Source organism: Taudactylus pleione, unplaced genomic scaffold, assembly GCF_031769625.1.
Source record: "Taudactylus pleione unplaced genomic scaffold, aTauple2 ptg000262l, whole genome shotgun sequence".
NCBI lineage: Eukaryota > Metazoa > Chordata > Amphibia > Anura > Myobatrachidae > Taudactylus > Taudactylus pleione.
This window is the reverse complement of record NW_028284664.1, coordinates 5,145,734-5,164,259: the sequence shown is the minus strand read 5'-3', so window position 1 is coordinate 5,164,259 and position 18,526 is coordinate 5,145,734. Positions and strand designations below refer to the sequence as shown.

Below are 18,526 nucleotides of genomic sequence, written 5' to 3'. Positions count from 1 at the left end.
GAATACATGTGCTACAGTGAATTTCTACAGGGGGCACAGCTTATTATTGCAATCACTGCCCCAAGCAGCTATCACCGGGAAGCTCCATTCTCAGCTATGCTCCTACTTCCACAAATATACATTGCTGGAGGTCACGCAGCCTTCGCGTCCTGCCTATGAGGGGTACAACGCGAGCAAAGCAGCTAGTTCAGTTCGTCAGGGCTAACAGCAGGCGTCTGGGGAAAATGCTTCGCCTTTAATAATTCCACCTGTACGCAGGGACGAAAATGTCGTTTTCGTCACCTCTGCTTGCGATGTGGTGGCAATCACCCAGTTGCCAAGTGTTTCAAGGGGGGTGCCCAGCAGCAGCCTGCACAGCCAGCAAAAGGCACAAGTGCTAAGTAAAGTTCCATCCCCTGTCCGTGTCACAGCGATAGCAAAATGGTTGAGTTGGTACCCGGTTCTGCAGGACGCAGAATTTTCGTTAAAAGGCTTCAGTTTTGGTTTTCGTTTACCTATTTGCAGGGATGTCGACACATATTCGCCTAGAAATTTGAAGTCTGCCTTTGAATTGCCTCATATTCTTAGGAAAAAAGTGGCTGGCGAGGTTAGCGTCAGGCGCATTGCAGGGCCTTTTGCAGAACCCCCATTAGGGATCTTGTGAATTCCCCGGTGGGAGTGGTTCCCAAGAAAATTCCAGGAAAATACAGGCTCATGCAACATCTGTCTTATCCGCCAGGCTCGTCAGTAAATTATGCCATACCAGTTGAGGTTTCCTCGGTGGTGTACCAGTCTTTTGACGATGCTTTGGACGTCATTAGGTGTTATGGTCCGGGCGCACTGATGGCTAAGATAGATGTTGAGTCAGCTTTTCGTCTACTTCCTTTGCACCCAGAGTCATTCCAGTTTATGGGTTTTTAGCTTGGACAACGGATATTGCATAGACAAATGCTTGCCTATGGGGTGTTCTGTGTCCTGTGCATTTTTCGAACATTTTAGCACCTTCCTACACTGGTGCGCGGAATTTATTTATTTAATTTTTGCGGTAGTCATGGAATAGCCCACTATCTCGATGACTTTCTGTGTGTCGGCCCTTCCGGTTCAGGCAGATGCAGTTATCTTTTGTTTTCTTTACGAGCGCTGTTTTCTCATTTGGAGTTCCCGTTGCTGCGGACAAAACGGAGGGCCCTTCCCCTTGTCATTCCTGGGTATCGAGATCTGTACCTCGGCGGGTTCTTGTCGCATTCCTCTCAATAAGCCTGTCAAGTTGCGTAATGCCATAGCGGAATGCACGGCTTCCAGTAGAATTACCCTGCAGCAGGCGCAATCCCTCCTGGGCCTGTAAAGTAATTCCAATGGGCAGAGCTTTTTCACGTAAATTGGAAAGGGCCACGGCTGGTGTCACTAACCGAGACATTTGCTACGTTTATCCTCAGAGATTAAGCAGGACCTCTCTGTCTGGGTCTCGTTTCTTCGGGATTTTAATGGCGTTCGGTTGTGGATGTCTCCAGCCGCTGACAATTTGCAGCTGCAGCTGTTCACCGACGCAGCAGGCACCACAGGGTTCGGATGTTACCTTGATGGCTCCTGGTGCGTTGGCCGTTGGCTGGAAGAATAGGTGGGAAAGGGTTTGACTAAGGACTTACTCCTTCTCAAACTCTTTCCCATAATGGTTTCCTTGGAAATCTGGGGGGAATGGTTACGCAATCGCAGCATCATTATCAGGTGTGACAACCTGGGCGTGGTCCATGCGATACAATCAGCAACATGCGGCTTCCCTGCTGGTTTTGCGCTTGCTAGCGCAGCTGTGCTCACATGTTTGCGCTGTAACATCATGTTTAAGGCAAGACACGTTCCTGGGGTGGAGAATGAGATAGACGATGCGTTATCACGTTTCCAGTGGGCTAGGTCCCGATCTGTGGCCCCTGGTGCTGACGTTGTGCTTTGCCCCTCTTATGTTTGGCAGGTGATCGAGCCGGCATGGAGGGCTTAGCAGAACAGTCTTTAGCCCCCTCCACGTTGCGAGCATATCGGCAGGCATGGAATGAATGGGAAGATTATTCCCGTAGCAGCAAACAGGCAGGTAAGAGTCAGCATCGTTCGATGCTTTCTTTTATTTGGAGTCTCCATTTGGCTGGCAGATCCAGGGCTTCTGTTGCGCGCTCTTTGGGGGGCATTGCATTTTATTGTAAATTGAAGGGCCAACCTGACTTTACTAAAAGTTTTCTGATTGTGAAGGCTTTAAAGTTTTGGGCACGGGTCTCCCGGCCAGTAGCTGACCGTAGGAGACCTGTGGACGCTCATCTGCTTCCGGCAGTATTAGGGGCGGTTCTCGGAGTGGCTCTTACTGCGTATGAGGCGGTCCTGATTCAAGTGGTGTTTTCAGAGGCTTTTCACGGCACCTTGAGGGTATCGGAGCTGGTGGCATCATCCAAATGGGTTGATGCCGCCATGCTCCTCTCGGATATCCTGGTCAGTGAGAGGTCTGTTCTCTGTAGGATTCGGTGGTCAAAGACCGACCAGACTGGTAGGGGTAGGTGGATCTCGTTGGGTCCATCTAGGTACGAACAGATCTGCCCCGTGGCACTAGCTATGCGGTATGAGTTATTGCGGCCGGATGTTCCTGGTTCATGACTCATGCATATGGACAGGACTCCGCTTACCAAATACCGGTTTGGTTGGTTTTTGAAGAGGTGTGTATCAGTTTTAGGCCTCCCGCCTCAAGATTTTGGTACACACTCGTTTCTGATCGGAGCCGCAACTTCGGCGGCAGCTGCGGGTTTCTCGGCATCAGAAATTAAGGACCTAGGACGTTGGAAATCGGATAGTTATAAAGGTTACATTCGACCTAGGCGTGAAGGCCCTTTGTTTTAAAGTCATTTCACAGTCTGTTCCAGTTACGTTTATATTTTATGCTTGCCTGGTTTTTGTCTTGTCTCATGTACTGTCCTGTCTTGTCTGTTACCCCTGTCCGTCCTACTCGGGATTAGCTACTCGCCATTGCTGGCAATGGGAGTCTTGAGGGATTTTACAATTTTTACCTGAACTGACGGATTCAATTCGGCTATTCTCAATCATTTAATTAGGCCATAGTCCATCCCTCAGCAGGTTTTTATTTTACCTCTTGCCGAGTTCACCTGTTTTTTCCCAATTCCCCACCCATTCTTCCCCTTTGTGTCTTCTGTTTGTCTCAGCCACTTCAAATAGTAAAGTCGGCGACCAATAGAAAATTTTTCTTTTTGGCAGATACTCACTTATGTTCTATCAGATCCCACTAATACACCATAAAATGTTATTGTTTTATGACAATTACTAATTTTTTATTTACTGCTTTCCTCCAACTTTAGGATTGCTCTTTGACACGCAGGACATTTGGGTTATAGGCTATATAGGGTTATTTTCTGGGCTGCTAGGTTTGAGTTCAGATCAAGCTCCAATTTTTGAATATTCAGCTAGGGTCCGTTGGATAGGTTCCAGAGGTATGAGATGGCATTCCTTTTGTCCTAAACTGTTAGAGTATGCAAGGCTTTTTGGTAGGCCACGTATTTTGGTGGCTTATTTAGGAGGCAACGACTTAGGGCAGAGGTCCACTGTAGAATTACGAGTTGATATTGTCAACGATTTGGCGAGGGTGCTATCGGCCTGGCCCTTGTGTAAATTAATTTGGTCTTGCATTGTACCTCAACAGGTCTGGCGTGGGGTTAGGAGTTTTCCTGCTAATGACGAAGCTAGGAAGAAACTTAATTTCGCAGTTGCCAAATTTGTGATGGCCAATTATGGCCGTTTCATTTACCATAAGAACATTCAATTTCAATTTAGTTATATGTATAGACCTGATGGAGTTCATTTAACAGAGGAGGGTTTGTCATTGTTTATTGGGGATCTTTTTGAGGAGTTGGCGTTATTGGGGTAGTACTTGGTATGGTGGCGGTGCGGCGGTTCTATAAGCAGAACCTTGCTGTGGCGGGAAAGAACGGCAGGTCGCCAGTCCGGGTGCAATTATGATTTAAGGGCGCTCCCTTCGTTGACTGGTAGTTGGCTGTACCAACCTAACGGGGGGCAGTATCACCACCTAAACGGGTGGGAAGTCAAGATGGGGGTGAGCGTTACCTTTTGTTGATGATATGAGTTACATGGTTATGTGTATGCACTCTGGGCGATCTACGCCTGCTATGCCTTTTGTTGTTTGTGTGTGGGCATAGCAGATCTGGCTGATTTCTGGCCGTCCTTTCTTTGCCACCATACATCCTTAAATAAATAATTATTATTATTGCTCCAATAAATCGCCATCAAGTTATCTGCCAAATCCACGTCTCAGTGTCTTTATTTTATGTTAGTATGATAAGTGGTTTGCACACATGACAACACCTCATCCGATAGAAGGTTTAGAGAAACCGAAAGATTGCATAAGAAAAGAGGTGTTTTAAACCTCTAGGATGGGGGCAGGCATGTATGCAAATTACTTGTGGGAGTTAGCCTATGGCAAGCAGGGGCGGGTTTGTAACAGGAACATTATATAGTGGGATAAAAGTGTGGGCCAAAGCCTCTTTGTTCCAGATTCCCCACCCTCCCTCCCCTATAAATTTTGGTATGTTGTGGGTTTGATTTTGGGTGGCGGGAAAGAACGGCAGGTCGCCAGTCCGGGTGCAATTATGATTTAAGGGCGCTCCCTTCGTTGACTGGTAGTTGGCTGTACCAACCTAACGGGGGGCAGTATCACCACCTAAACGGGTGGGAAGTCAAGATGGGGGTGAGCGTTACCTTTTGTTGATGATATGAGTTACATGGTTATGTGTATGCACTCTGGGCGATCTACGCCTGGTATGCCTTTTGTTGTTTGTGTGTGGGCATAGCAGATCTGGCTGATTTCTGGCCGTCCTTTCTTTGCCACCATACATCCTTAAATAAATAATTATTATTATTGCTCCAATAAATCATCATCAAGTTATCTGCCAAATCCACGTCTCAGTGTCTTTATTTTATGTTAGTATGATAAGTGGTTTGCACACATGACAACACCTCATCCAATAGAAGGTTTAATTAATACTTAATTTGTTTCCTTTCTAAAAATAGTCATACATCACTAATTTGAGGTCAAGAAAAACTAAAATGATTTCAGAATGTTTTTACTAGCTCTATTTTTTGAGCTACACTACTTGCACTATACTGTATGTACATTAGTAATATAGTAATAGTGAAAAGCTATTTTAAAATAATCTGATATTTTCTTGATTGAATTAAAACAACTGTTATTATTTTCTATCAATCACAAATATGAACACAAAATGAAACAAACATACAGCATACGAAACAAACATACAGCATACGAACTTACTAATATAGTGGCCTACTCATGGGGGTGTTTTCTCTTTGCTTGTCGCTTGTACTCCTCTTCTGGGGCATCTCTTGTCCAACAGTAGTGATTCACCTGCCCTGATATCTTTGTTCCATTGCTGAAATGTCTTGGTGGAATCGCTCACTATGCTTGTCACTCAGTGCACCACAGTTATCTTGTGTGGGTAATCCCGTGAATCGCATATATTTGAATATGGGCGGGTCAAATAACTGATTAATTTAATTGGGCCATTAGGGCCCGCCCCCTCTGCGCAGAACGCAGATTGCTGGTAAGATTCTCTCCATTCTGCCCACTTCACTAGGAATACCCCTACATCGTCATAAATGGGCTATATCTCGGAACTCAGAGCAAACTGAGAGTTTTAAATGTCATATTCATTCTTTGCATGCTGAAATCAATTAGAAGTAACTATTTCCACATCGGAAACATTTTCATTGTTGTGCAGTGTTATTATTTATTTTTTTTGAAGGACGGAGCTTAGCCCTGCCCCATGATGGCCGCTAAAACCCTCCCCTATAATTTAATTGGCCCGCGGTCTGCCATGTTCACAGCCGAGGTGACCATCGAGGGGGTGCAAACCATCAATGGTTCACCATAGATGGTTATTGTACCATTAATGGTAATCACCGATGGGCCCATCGATGGTAACCATCGATGGACACCCCTCTGATGGCCATCCCTAGTACTGCATACTTGCCGACTTTACAATACTCCACCAGGAGAAGCCCGGAGAGGATATTCTGCAAACATCTTCGGGAGGCGGAGCTGGACTGTAGACGTCGTTAGGCCGCGCCCGATCGCAGGAAAAGATCATGATTCGCGAGGAGAAGGTGGAGCTAAATGATGCAATTCGCGTAATTTTAGCCCCGTTCCCTCCCGACGGACCCATGAATTCTCCGTAGAATCTGCCCATCCTGCCCACTTCAGTAGTAAGTGGGCGGGATGCAGTAGAAGTGCCTACACTTTCAGGGGTGCGGGGGGCTACCTGAAAAATCGTGAGCCTCCCGCAACTTCCGGGAGTGTAGGCAAATATGATGTACTGTATGTAGACTTCTTTGTAGGAATGCAATTTAAATAAATTTTAATTTAAATAAAAAAACAAACGTGAGATAGGCACAACCGTGTCTGTAAAAGTAATCTGAGCACCTTATATCCCTGCAGAGTGTGTAATCTGCTTTTTGGTGCTTTATATATTTGTACATAAAGGGGCCGATGCAGAATTGGAGGTAAATCAGACGTTCATTATTCAAAATGAAATGGGCTCAGGAAAATATGGGGGAGATTTATCAAAGCCTGGAAAGAGATCAAGTACAAAGAGATAAAAAGGGAGATGGACTAAGCCTTGGAGATAGATAAAGTGGAGAGAGATAAAGTATCGACCAATCAGCATCTGTCACTTTATAGGCTGAGTTTAAAAAATGAAAGTTAGGAGATGATTGGTTGGTACTTTTTCTCTCCACTTTATCTCTCTCCAAACTTTGATAACCTCCCCCTATATATTTTGGCACATATGCAAAGCTGTATGTATCTTGGGATGGCCCCGCCACTGTGCCCGCAGCACATGTTCTTGGTTTACTACAAGTCATTCTCGTACATTAGACCTGCCCTAGACTAGGTGCACATTATACACCTCCTAACAGGTAGCAGCAAGACGTGTTACATTTAACTCTGTATCAGCCCCAATATGAGTACGTTAAGTACCGGTCATTTGAATTTGACTGAGTCACTGAAAAATGTCATTACTGATTACGTTCTAAACCAGATTAATGCCTATTAATAACACGTAAATTGAGCGAGGAAGAAGGGAAGAGAGGCCGGCCAGCACGTTTCATGTGAAGTTTTATTTAGAACGCTAGTAATAGCTGTCACAGCGGTCGGGCACTCATCTGCGCCTGTGAAACCTCCATAACAACTCTGCCAGTTTCTGGCAATTGTCAATACGTCCATTCCAATTTTCATAGCTGCTCCCTCATTGAAATCATAGCACATACTGTACCTTGAAGGCATGTTCTTGTCTGCTTAACTTGACAGATATCGACAGTTGGATGCAGTGGGCAGCAGGGAAGCTGGACCAAACAATGCACTTGCAGTTAGCACCCTTTAGGCTGTGTGACTTTGGAATCAATGTAATGGAAAGATTAAAAGACCTCTCCCTGCCCTAATGATAAATAGATTACAAGGGATTGGCTTATATAAAGACTGTGGCTACAACTGCTGCTTTGTTTTGTTTTTTTCCCCCTCCTTAAAGTAAGCTCAAGAGGGGGGTGGTTTGGAATGATCTAAACCTTCCACTAGCTAGCAGCTCTGAGGTTGACAGGAACACTTCACAACTTGTCCTGGCCATTCACTTAGCTGGTGGCAGATTTCCCGGTTGGGGCCAGTCGTACATGGAATACGAGGAAGACGATGATGACATCCTCTTCGCCAAATGGATGAGTAGTTATTGGGGTCACAGTGGGATCTCTGAGAATGATAAAGATGGCAGGAGCCACAAGAAGCGCCAGTCTTGCGCCCTGTCCGAAAGGAGAGCATCTCTTCCTTGCCCGGTATGTTCAGCCCATGCTTTCTTTAACAGATACATCACACCGCAATGTCCAAGGAGCTAGCACTTCAAATATTTCTAGGAAAAAGTTACTGACAAGCTAGAAATGTAACTCATTACTTGTGAGAGAGAACAGGCAAGGCTTTTACAACACAATCAGGGGTCTATTTACTAAGCAGTGTTAGGAGACAAAGTGAAAATTAATAAGAAAGTGATGAGGTGCCAGCCAATCAGCTCCCAACTGTCATCTCACAGGCTGTGTTTGAAAAATGACAGTTGGGAGCTTATTGGCTGGCACCTTATCACTTTCTTATCACTTTTCACTCTGTCTCCTAACACTGCTTAGTAAATAGAGCCCCTCAATGATAATTGTACTTAGGGCTCCCATCATTTTAAATCGGAAAAACGTACAAGTCACCAAAAGGTTTCTCGGGTCATAAAATCCACCGCATACATCCTTTCGGGTCAAAAATGAAATAAAACAGTTCTTTGAACCTATTTGCAAGTGATCCTGTTAGGAGTCTGAGGTAGATATGTATTGTGAGTTAGACAGCTTAGGTGGTGAATAATGAGACTGCTCTAGGGAGACATGTAAATACACTATGATAGTCCTAGTTGTATTTCATATGATATGTTATCTATCGCATGCATATTGAATTTCTTCCACTTCTGCCAGATCTGCAGAGAAGCTATTCCATATATATATATATGATAGTGTTGTTTTACTTTTCATCCGCCTTTCTCCCCAGACTGTGCTATGAATATTTTATTCTGGGTTGCCCTTCTGATGCCTCGTTGCCACACTTAGGAGCTGTCATAACAAACCACATAAAGTCGCCTCAGCTGAAAAGCAGCTTACATTTACATTAACAGATATGTTTTTTTATGCATATTTTATTTAATCTAAGATTCAACTCCACAAAACAGTATTGCTCCAAATAACATAGAAATGTGTAGCATGAATATCATTGGCGTACCAAGTTTTTTTTTTTTCCTTTTAATTTAACATGGAAGCAATATAACTGTGCTATGGTAAAAAATAAATATAAATCGTACCATTGTTTCTCCTTTTGAGATCAGTTTCCTATTTGAGTCATTTGCAAAGACCTCATATCACTTGCAGCAGGTATCAAATATTTATTTATTTATATATTCAACTGAGCTCCGGGATTATTTGTGGTGTTGTGTATTTCACTCCTCCACTATCAAGAATATGATAAATAAAAATAAATAAAAAATAAGTACAGGTTGGGTCTCTCATACCCAATATTTCAAAATACGGAATTTTTTGAGCATGCCTGAGATAATGAAACCTTTGCTTTCTGATGGTTTAACTTTAAAATATACAAACTTTGTTTAAGGCACAAAATGATTAAAAATATTGTATAATATGACCTTCAGGCTGTGTGTATATAAGGTGTATATGAAACATAAAAGCATTCTATGGTTAGATTTAGGTCCCATTCCCAATATATTTCATTATGGTATGCACATATTCCAAAATACGGAAAAATCCAATATCCAAAATCCCTCTGCTCCCAAGCATTTTGGATATGGGAGACTCAACCTGTAAAAGGAATAGTTCACAAACGATTGTGGGGCTGATGCACGGTTGAACGCAGATCAGTTTTGCAGATGATCTTGTGTGTTTCTGCGCTGCACATGGTGGTGCTGAGTCGTACTCGGATCACGTGAGGGTGAAGGAGCGCAGCACGTAGGCTACGTTTAGAGAGGGCACATCAAAGGCATGCGGATGAAAATGTGGGCTATGCAGATAAATGCATATACATAGATAGATACGCCTTTTTTAGATGGATCTCTTGCACCAGGTATAGGGCTGGTGTAAGTGCGCACTCAGGGCCTGATTCAGAGATGTACGCTAATTATGCCACCGCTGTGTCTTTGTGTGAAGTTATGCAAAAGATGCAGGCGGAGTCTTAAGTGAAAAAGATGCCTACCGGTTTCTCTGATCCGCTGCTGCGTCCAAAGTCGCAGCACCGGATCATCTACGACGTGAACATCGGATACCTGAGTAACCCTCAGGTCAACGTTAACCAGGATGTCCAGCAAAATCACACTGCTGGGGCCAGTGAAGCTGCGTCTAAGGTCTCAGCCACTGGCTTCAGCATGCCCAGAAAACATGGCCAACTTGCCCCCGTTTTCTGGAACTCTCCCTGTCGCCGCCCCAAAATGCCAGCAGCACGTATGCGCCTTTTGGGGCAATGCGACTGACATCGCAGGACCAGATCTGCACATGTGCAGTACGGCTCCTGCGCATGTGCAGATCATTAAATATCGGATTTACGTAAATCTCTGAATCAGGCACTCCTAATTATGATAATAAACCAAGCAAATAAATAGTGGCAGTGTGGTCACACAGATGTATGCAACTCATGTACCGTACTTGTATTCAACTCTGCATTGGTCCCTGTGTTTCCTGGTGCTAGACTGGGGCGTATCTATAATGGGTGCAGGGTGTGCGGGGAACACGGGCCCCTGGTTCCAGGGGGCCCCCGCACCGCACACCCTGCACCCATAATTTTACTTACCTCTCCGGAGTCCCACGTTGGCGCGGGGCTCCGGCACTGTAAAACGACTGTAAAATGGCCGTGGCGACCATTTTCCCGTCGTTTGCGCATGCGCAGTACAAGGAAAATGGCCGCCGCGGCCATTTCCTGGTGCCCTGTGCATACACTATAGACTCTGGGCACACTCTAGTGCCCAGAGTCTATAACTCCGGCGCTGGCCACGCACAGCTCAGTGCACTGCTAGCCGCCAGGCGGAGAGGAGGGGCCCGTGTCGGAGGCTGCACACGGGCCCCCTCCTCTCTAGAAACGCCCCTGGTGCTAAGTTATGTTGTGCATATTAGCATTGTCATGTCATTGCCTTTAGTGAGAACCTAGAGTTGCCATGCACATTCTTGTCCCTTTCACACTGAAACCCTGGGTCCAGCCCAGGTCACTGAACTGTGTTTTCAAGTCGTATCACAGTGGCTTGAAAACCCATTCACACTGCAGGCTGCACCCGGGATATTGCCAGGGCTTCCTTCAGCCGGCGATTGGAGATGACATCATCTCCAAGCGCCTGGCATGTGGCACTCTGTTTTCACTTAATGGGCCCCTGGTTGGATGACCCAGGACACCCGTTTACACTTCCCCACAAATCGGATCCAACCCTTCTCGGCACCCGGGTTGGAATCCCAGGTCACTGGACCTGGGTTAACCGTTTTACGATATAAAGGGTTAGGTTGGTTCAGCGCTCACTACTCTACTGGGGTGTTTGCTACAGCTGCGGGACCTCAAGTAGAGAGTGACCAATCCCTATGAATATAAAATCAACAAAAAGGGTATAGAGATAGTCCGCGCTAATGGTAAATGTATCTAATTATGGAAATCAATGCCAACGTATATTCTTAGAAATGTAATAAGTTTATTTATATAGACAAATAAAATGTAGTTACCACTAATCCTGTGGTCTATAAATCGCTATGCAGTATAGGGATTAAAAATGACTGAGATCTTTCAAAAATATCAGGTGGGAGTTGTAGCTGGTCGGAATGCACGTAAAGTCTTTGCTGACCAGGATAGTAGTACTGGCTAGTGGAATAGGTGGGTATGGATGATGGGGGGGTTGTTCAAAGTCTTGGTTGTTGCAGCAAAACAATGTCTTGTTATAAAGTTTGGGTATCAGCGCTGTGTCTGGTGGGGTGGCATCCTGTATCCCCCAGCTCCACAACCTACCCTCGATGACTTGCTTCACTCTCCTCCTGGAGAGTGGTCCTCTCCGGTCTTCTCCTCCTCGGATGACCCAGGACACCCGTTTACACTTCCCCACAAATCGGATCCAACCCTTCTTGGCACCCGGGTTGGAATCCCAGGTCACTGGACCCGGGTTAACTGTTTTACACTGAGCGGCAACCCAGGTTAACCTGGCAATACCCTGTAGAAGGGGTATAACCCACCTTTGTGTTCCTTTGTACTTCTCCCGTAATAATTTTGCTATGTTTATCGTTGTATAAATTTAAACTGCATTCACACTTAAGATTATTAAATGAAGTCTTCAGATATATTTTCCCATAAAAATAAAATGGAGGTTGTTAATAGAGAGGTGCAATGTCCATGTAGAATGTACAGTTACTAATTTATAATAAAGTCACTTACAAAAGCCATGGTCAGACAACCACCATTTTGTCACTGCTTGTAGATAAATCTCACCTGACCGTTACAGGAATTTTACTGCTTATTTTGTCTTTTATTGAGGATTAGTGACCTAACACATATAATTATGAATTCAACTGATTAATCTGTAAAGATTGTGTGATTTATTTTGTGTCCTTTGCTTCTCCATATATGAATTTCTAGTGTTTCTTAAGGATATTGCAATACACCACAAATAATTGTCAGCAGACGTTGACTAGACTACACCGTTACAGTGACACAGAAAAGAGCTGTCCAATATTTTATCATGTTTGCTATTTACGGCAAATGTGCTAAATCTATAATATTGATTAGAGTCCTTTATGTCCATTGTTACTACATACAGTCAGTGGTGTAAATTCATCCCAGATGCCTGGAGGCAAGTTATAATTTGGTTCCCCCGCATCACAGCCGCTGACATTGTAATGTAGCAATTCGCATGCAGACAGGCTATAGATAGACGAAGGCAGCAGCTGATGGTCTGACATGGAGCCCTCCACTAGTGTATGGTGGCTTCTCAGGTGCCGGGAAGGGGTGCCATGTATTGGGAGGCCATGACAGTACACTCCGGGTACATAGCTACAGCCCTAAGTGGGGTGAATATGTTGTGGACAATGGAGGAGGTGCCCCTTCATAGCTGGAGCCCAGCGGCAGGCGCCTCCATTGTCTCCCATAGTTCTGCCCCTGCATAGAGTTATGAAATCATTTCCAGTCCTATGGGAGAATCAGATGATTGCTGGCATTAACAATTAACAATATACAGTTATTAACAAGGGCTTAGTTTAACTGTTATGGTGTAATTTTTTTATTAGTTTTGGTTTAATTGGAATGGGCTTTATTACATTATTTTTTACCTTCTTCTGGATGAACAACATGCGCCAAATCTGTAAAGTTTTTGCCTATTTTTTATCAAGCAATCTAGATGGTATTCACACTGTTCCTAAGGTACAATAGTGCGTACCAACCGCACAATTAAGTAAAGCAATAAGTAGGATGTAGAAAATAGAGAATTGTGTTTTTTTGGTTGTGCACTAATGTAATTTAAAACATAACTTTTATTGATCATTTTATAAATAAAAAAACACTATTTGTGTATCCCGATAGATTATAGGTCTTCTAATAATTTATAGGGATACACTATACATTGAGCCTGCATACATATAATCCACATGGATTAAAGCAGTACTGTATACTGTATATCACCCAGTGGCGTAATTAGGGTATTTGGACCCCAGGGCAAATTTGAAAAGGGAGCCCCCCCCCCCATGTGCGCGCACCGAAGGCACGTGCGGCAAAAAATGGGCGTGGTCACTTAAAAATGGGGCGTGTCAACATGACACACCCCTTTATTTTCAAACTGAACATTCCTATCCATATGCACCTTAACCCCAGTAGTACCCCCAGTATGCAGTTGTGGTCCCTCTCATGCAGGCCCATAGTAGTGCCCCTTATACAGTATCCCCAGTAGTGGTCCCTCTTATACAGCCCCCAATTACTTCCCCTTACTCAGTACCCCCAGTAGTGGCCCCCCCAAATGCAGTGCCCCACGTAGTGTTCCCCCTTATGCAGTGCCCCCAGTAGCAGTCCCCACAATGCAGTGCGCCCAGTAGCGGTATCCCCTTATGCAGTGCCCTTTTATATAGTGCCCCCAACTGTAGTCCCCCCCATGCAGTTTTCCCAGTAGTGGTCCCCTTATGCAGGCACCCTGTAGTGATCCCCCCTATCTAGTGCCCCCTGTAGTGGTCCCCGCAGTGCCCCTAGCAGTAAGCCCCTTATATAGTGCCCCCAGCAGTAGTGTCCCCCCCTCCCATGCAGTGCCCCCAGTAATGGTCCCCCTGATGCAGGCTCCCAGTAGTGACTCCCCCCCCTATCCAGTGGTCCCTGTAGTGGCCCTTCCTATTATTGCCCCCATTAGTGGTCCCCCGAGTGCAGTGCCTCTAGTAATACTAGGCCCCTTTTAGAATGCCCCCAGTGGTAGTCCCCTCCCCCCCCAGTAGAGGTCCTCCCAATGGCACCCCCAGTAGATGTCCCCCCCAGTAGATGTCCCCCCCCAGTAGTAGCCAACCCCTCCCCCGTTGTGCAGATAGGTTTAAAAATAAATAAATATATATAAAAATATACTTACCTGATTCCACGCTGCTCCTGTCCGCGATGCCGATACCGCTCCCGCCCTCCAGTCCACCCGGGCTGGCGCGCTCAGCATTATGGGACTGACGTCATGACCTCATGACGTCAGTCCCATTACCCACTGCAGGAGCCGGACGGAAGTCCGGCTCTTGCAGTGGGTGCTGCAGCAGTCAATGAGAGTCTATCAGACTCTCATTGGCTGCTGTTTAACACACGCATCGCCGCCAGCGCTGGCGGCGATGCGTGTGCTATGCACAGCCTGAGCCCGCCTCCTGGCGCTATTGGGCAAGTGCTCAGGGGGAGGGAACGGGCTCAGGCGTGCAGCACAGGACCGGCGTTGGAAGCCTAGCGCCGGTCCTGTGCAAATGTGTAGCGCTGACCGCACTCATTGCGGTCGGCGCTACACTGGCTATCTAGGGCGGGTGGGCCGGTACCGTGGCCGGCGGCGCCCCCCCGCGCCGCCGGTCCAACGGCGCCCAGGGCACGAACCCCGCTCGCCCTGCCCTAGTTACGCCACTGATATCACCATAGATAAACTTGATAAAGCCATTCTACAAAATTGAATACATGGGATTTATTTCATACCACCTTCTTGTTTGCTCTTTAAACCCTAATCTAATTGCAATAAAAAATAAAAAGATCAGTTTTAGGATGTTCAGCATATTTTAATCACAATCTTTATGTTTAATGTACACTCTCTTCAACTTTCAATTTTGTTTTTGAACAAAGTTACAAATGTGTTTTTTATAAAATGATCCATAAAAGTTATGTTTAAAATTGCATTAGTGCACCACAAAAAAGACAATTCTCTCTTTTCTACTTACTACATCTTCACCCTGTTTCTGCATGGCTGACCCACACATTTTGGGATTTATGCCAGTGATGCCCACTATCTTGATTTTATGGTAGCCCCAATGGGGCTGGAAACAAAATAGGTGATTTTGGGGCAAAATTGGGGTGATTTGGTGTGCCATTGCTGGCATTTCAACGCTGTAGCATCGGCAAATCGGCACAACTGAATTGACTAAAGTAATAGATCAGGGGGGACTGTAGATGTAGCTTATCTAGGGGTCTATTCAACATGTTATTTATCGGGGTCCGATAATAAACGTTCCTTCCCGGCGCGGACAGCTGATCCAAAACTCAGCTATCTTCCTGCAGTGCTTCACTGCTCCTTTAGGAGTAGGCTTTCTCACAGGTTTTCGGCAGACTCCCAATGTCCACTGGAGCCAGCCCCGGAACCTGTGTAATTTAAGATTTACCCCATTTTTAGGTATCGTGTAACAGTGTGTGGCCCTGATGAAGTTCAAACCTTGGCAAAAACCTAATCTTGGTCAAACTACACCACCATGCCAAATATCGTGGAGCTATGTCCAAAACTCTGGCCGTGCATAAAGGACAAATAGACGGACAGACACGTTTTCTCACTTATTATATAGATATACTCAAAAGAAATCAATATTTTGCTCCTTTTTGCACATTTTTAATTTAATAGGGGGTGACATCAAAATGCCAGTTCCTCAGTGACCGTGAGCCAAGTGCTGAACTTTGATGTTATTGTACAGAGCCCGGCATCTCTGGGCACTGGGTACGCCCCCAGAGTGATGAAACGGTGAGGCCACACCCCCTTGCCTGTGAGGACATGCCCCCTTTACAGATGGGTCTATTGGCCACACTGGTGTCACCAACCCCAGTGCCACCACTGTATGGAACATAGCTGCTGTTTATTGTAATGCACTGGTAATTATATAACCCAATCCAGGGCTGGACTGGCCCACATGTTTACAGGGGAAATCCTCTAGGGGTCAGTAACTTGGTGGAGTGGATCATGGACGAAATTGGGTGCTTGGTTTTTTTCTATGGAAACAACACCAAGATGAAGCCTCCTGGTAAATCAATGTGCATGGTCCTGACACATCCCTGTCACCTCCTTTATAAAGGGGCCCTGGTCTTTGAATGCCCACTCTAATGGTTGGCCAAGTCCCCCTATGTTGGCTGGCCACATCTCTGCATGTCCCGAAGGGGCATGGCCTCATGGGAAATGCTGTGTCCGCAAGCCATGCCCCTGTTTTCATCATGCTGGGGGCTTGCCCAGTGCTCCAGGAGCTGCTGGACAGGCCCCCAGTCTCTAACAGAGCTGGCACTGTGTATATGGATGACGCGCGCATGTGCGCATTATCCAGTCACCGCTGCTCAGATCTGCAAAGCAGCGGTGTGACAGTTTCTCCCCAACTTCCCCCCACCTGCGGAACACTAGTGGGATAACGGGACAGTGCCTCTAAAATGGGACTGTCCCATTGGAATCGGGACAGTTGGGAGGTATGCTACCACTGCATCTCCTGTTGGCCCTAAATGCCTCAGTCCGACACTGACGCAATCCAACATTATTCTAGATAAGGCGTGAAATTTACTAAGCAGCAGATGTGAAATCTGATTGCAGTGTTTTCCCAGCAGGATTGGATCCTGCAGATTTGCTATCAATCCCACCAAGAAACCACAGTTTAGAATAAAAAACACCATCCCGATTTTATCCAATAAATCCACCGCGATCCTGCCCAGAAAATGTCCTGCCATTTATAGACAGCTTGTTGGAAAGTGCCACCTAGGATCTGTGCAAAGCATTGGGCGGGTGTGAGTATGATTGAGATCATATTCCCCACTTAAGTTGAGGCCTTAGAATTCCCTGATCACCAGTGGAAGGGCTGCAGCCCCCCCAGTAAATTCTACCACATGAGTGAGTCAGACTGGAAGTACCTGTGACTGGAAGTAGCTTCCCATTTGAAGCGCTACCTGCCAGTGATAAACAGGACAGAGCCCCAGGGGGAGGTGTTTTCTACCCCTCGGACTGCCAGTCCGGGCTGCCTTTCGAGCAGCCCTACCCGGCTTCTAGGCGCTACAGCCGATGCAGTCCCTAGAAGTCGACCTGACCAGCAGCCAGTGGCATAACTAGGGTATTTGGAGCCCATGGTAAATGTAAAAATGGAGCACCCCCTCCCCCTATGTGCGTGCGCGGTAAAAAAATGGGCGTGGTCACAAGGGGCATGGTCACTTAAAAATGGGGCGTGTCAACATGACACGCCCCTTTCTCGTCACTCTGAACATTCCTTTCAATATGCACCATAACCCCAGTAGTGCCCCTTATACAGTACCCCCAGTATACAATGTCCCCAGTAGTGGTCCCTCTTATGCAGCCCCCCATTAGTTCCTCTTATAAAGTTCCCCCAGTAGTGGTCCCCCTTATGCAGCCCCCCAGTAGTGGTCCCCCTTATGCAGCCCCCCATTAGTGGTCCTCCTTATATAGTACCCCCAGTAGTGCCCTTTATATAGTGCCCCCAGTAGTAGTCCCCCCCTATGCAGTGCCCCCAGTAGTGGTCCCCCTTATGCAGCCCCCCATTAGTTCCCCTTATACAGTGCCCCAACTAGTGGTCCCCCTTATATAGTGCCCCCAGTAGTGGTACCCCCTATGCAGTGCCCTTTATATAGTGCCCCCAGTAGTAGTCCCCCCCTATGCAGTGCCCCCAGTAGTGGTACCCCCTATGCAGTGCCCTTTATATAGTGCCCCCAGTAGTAGTCCCCCCTATGCAGTGCCCCCAGTAGTGGTCCCCCTTATGAAGGCCCCCAGTAGTAATCTCTCCTTTCAAGTGCCCCCTGTAGTGGTCCAGGTCCTCACAATGTAGTGCCCCCAGTAGAGGTCCCCCCAGTGCAGTGCCCCTAGTAGTAAGCCCCTTGTATAGTCCTCCCATTAGTAGTCTTCCACCCAGTAGTAGTCCCCAGTAGAGGTCCCCCCTCCCGATGCAGTGGCCCAGTAGTAGTCCCCCCCCCCAGTAGTGTCCCCAGTAGAGGTGCCCCCTCCGACGCAGTGCCCCAGTAGTAGTCCCGCCCCAGTAGAGGTCCCCCCTCCAGATGCAGTGCCCCCTGTAGTAGTAGTCCCCCCCTTCCAATTAGTGCAGAAAAATACAAGTAATTAAAAAAAATAAAAAATACACTTACCTGAATCCACGCTACGGCTCCGGCCACTGCTCCTGCCGCACGTCAGTCCTCCCGGGCTGGCGCGCTCTGCATTATGGGAGAGACGTTATGATGGCTCTCCCATTACCCACTGCAGGAGCCGTAAGGCGGAGCTCATGAGTGAGCTCCAGCACAGCTCTTGCAGTGTCCGCAGCAGCCAATGAGAGTCTGTCTGACTCTCATTGGCTACTGCTTAACACACACATCGCCGCCGCGCAGCCAATGAGAGTGGCGTAAAAATGCACAGCCTGAGTCCGCCTCCCACCCTCCTCCTGGCGCTATTGGGTATGCGCTCAGGGGGTCCGGAAGGGGCTCGCT

The 18,526-nt window shown here is 46.6% G+C and overlaps 1 protein-coding gene across 1 annotated transcript in view; it reads left to right on the top strand.

The window, feature by feature from the left end:
• Nucleotides 1-7,626: 7,626 nt before the first annotated feature.
• LNP1 (leukemia NUP98 fusion partner 1) overlaps nt 7,627-18,526 on the top strand; it is a 94,570-nt gene continuing 83,670 nt past the window's right edge. The window contains exon 1 of the mRNA XM_088481085.1: nt 7,627-7,881. Coding sequence (XP_088337211.1) covers nt 7,723-7,881 — 159 coding nt within the window. The 5' untranslated portion in view covers nt 7,627-7,722. The remainder of the gene's footprint in view (nt 7,882-18,526) is intronic.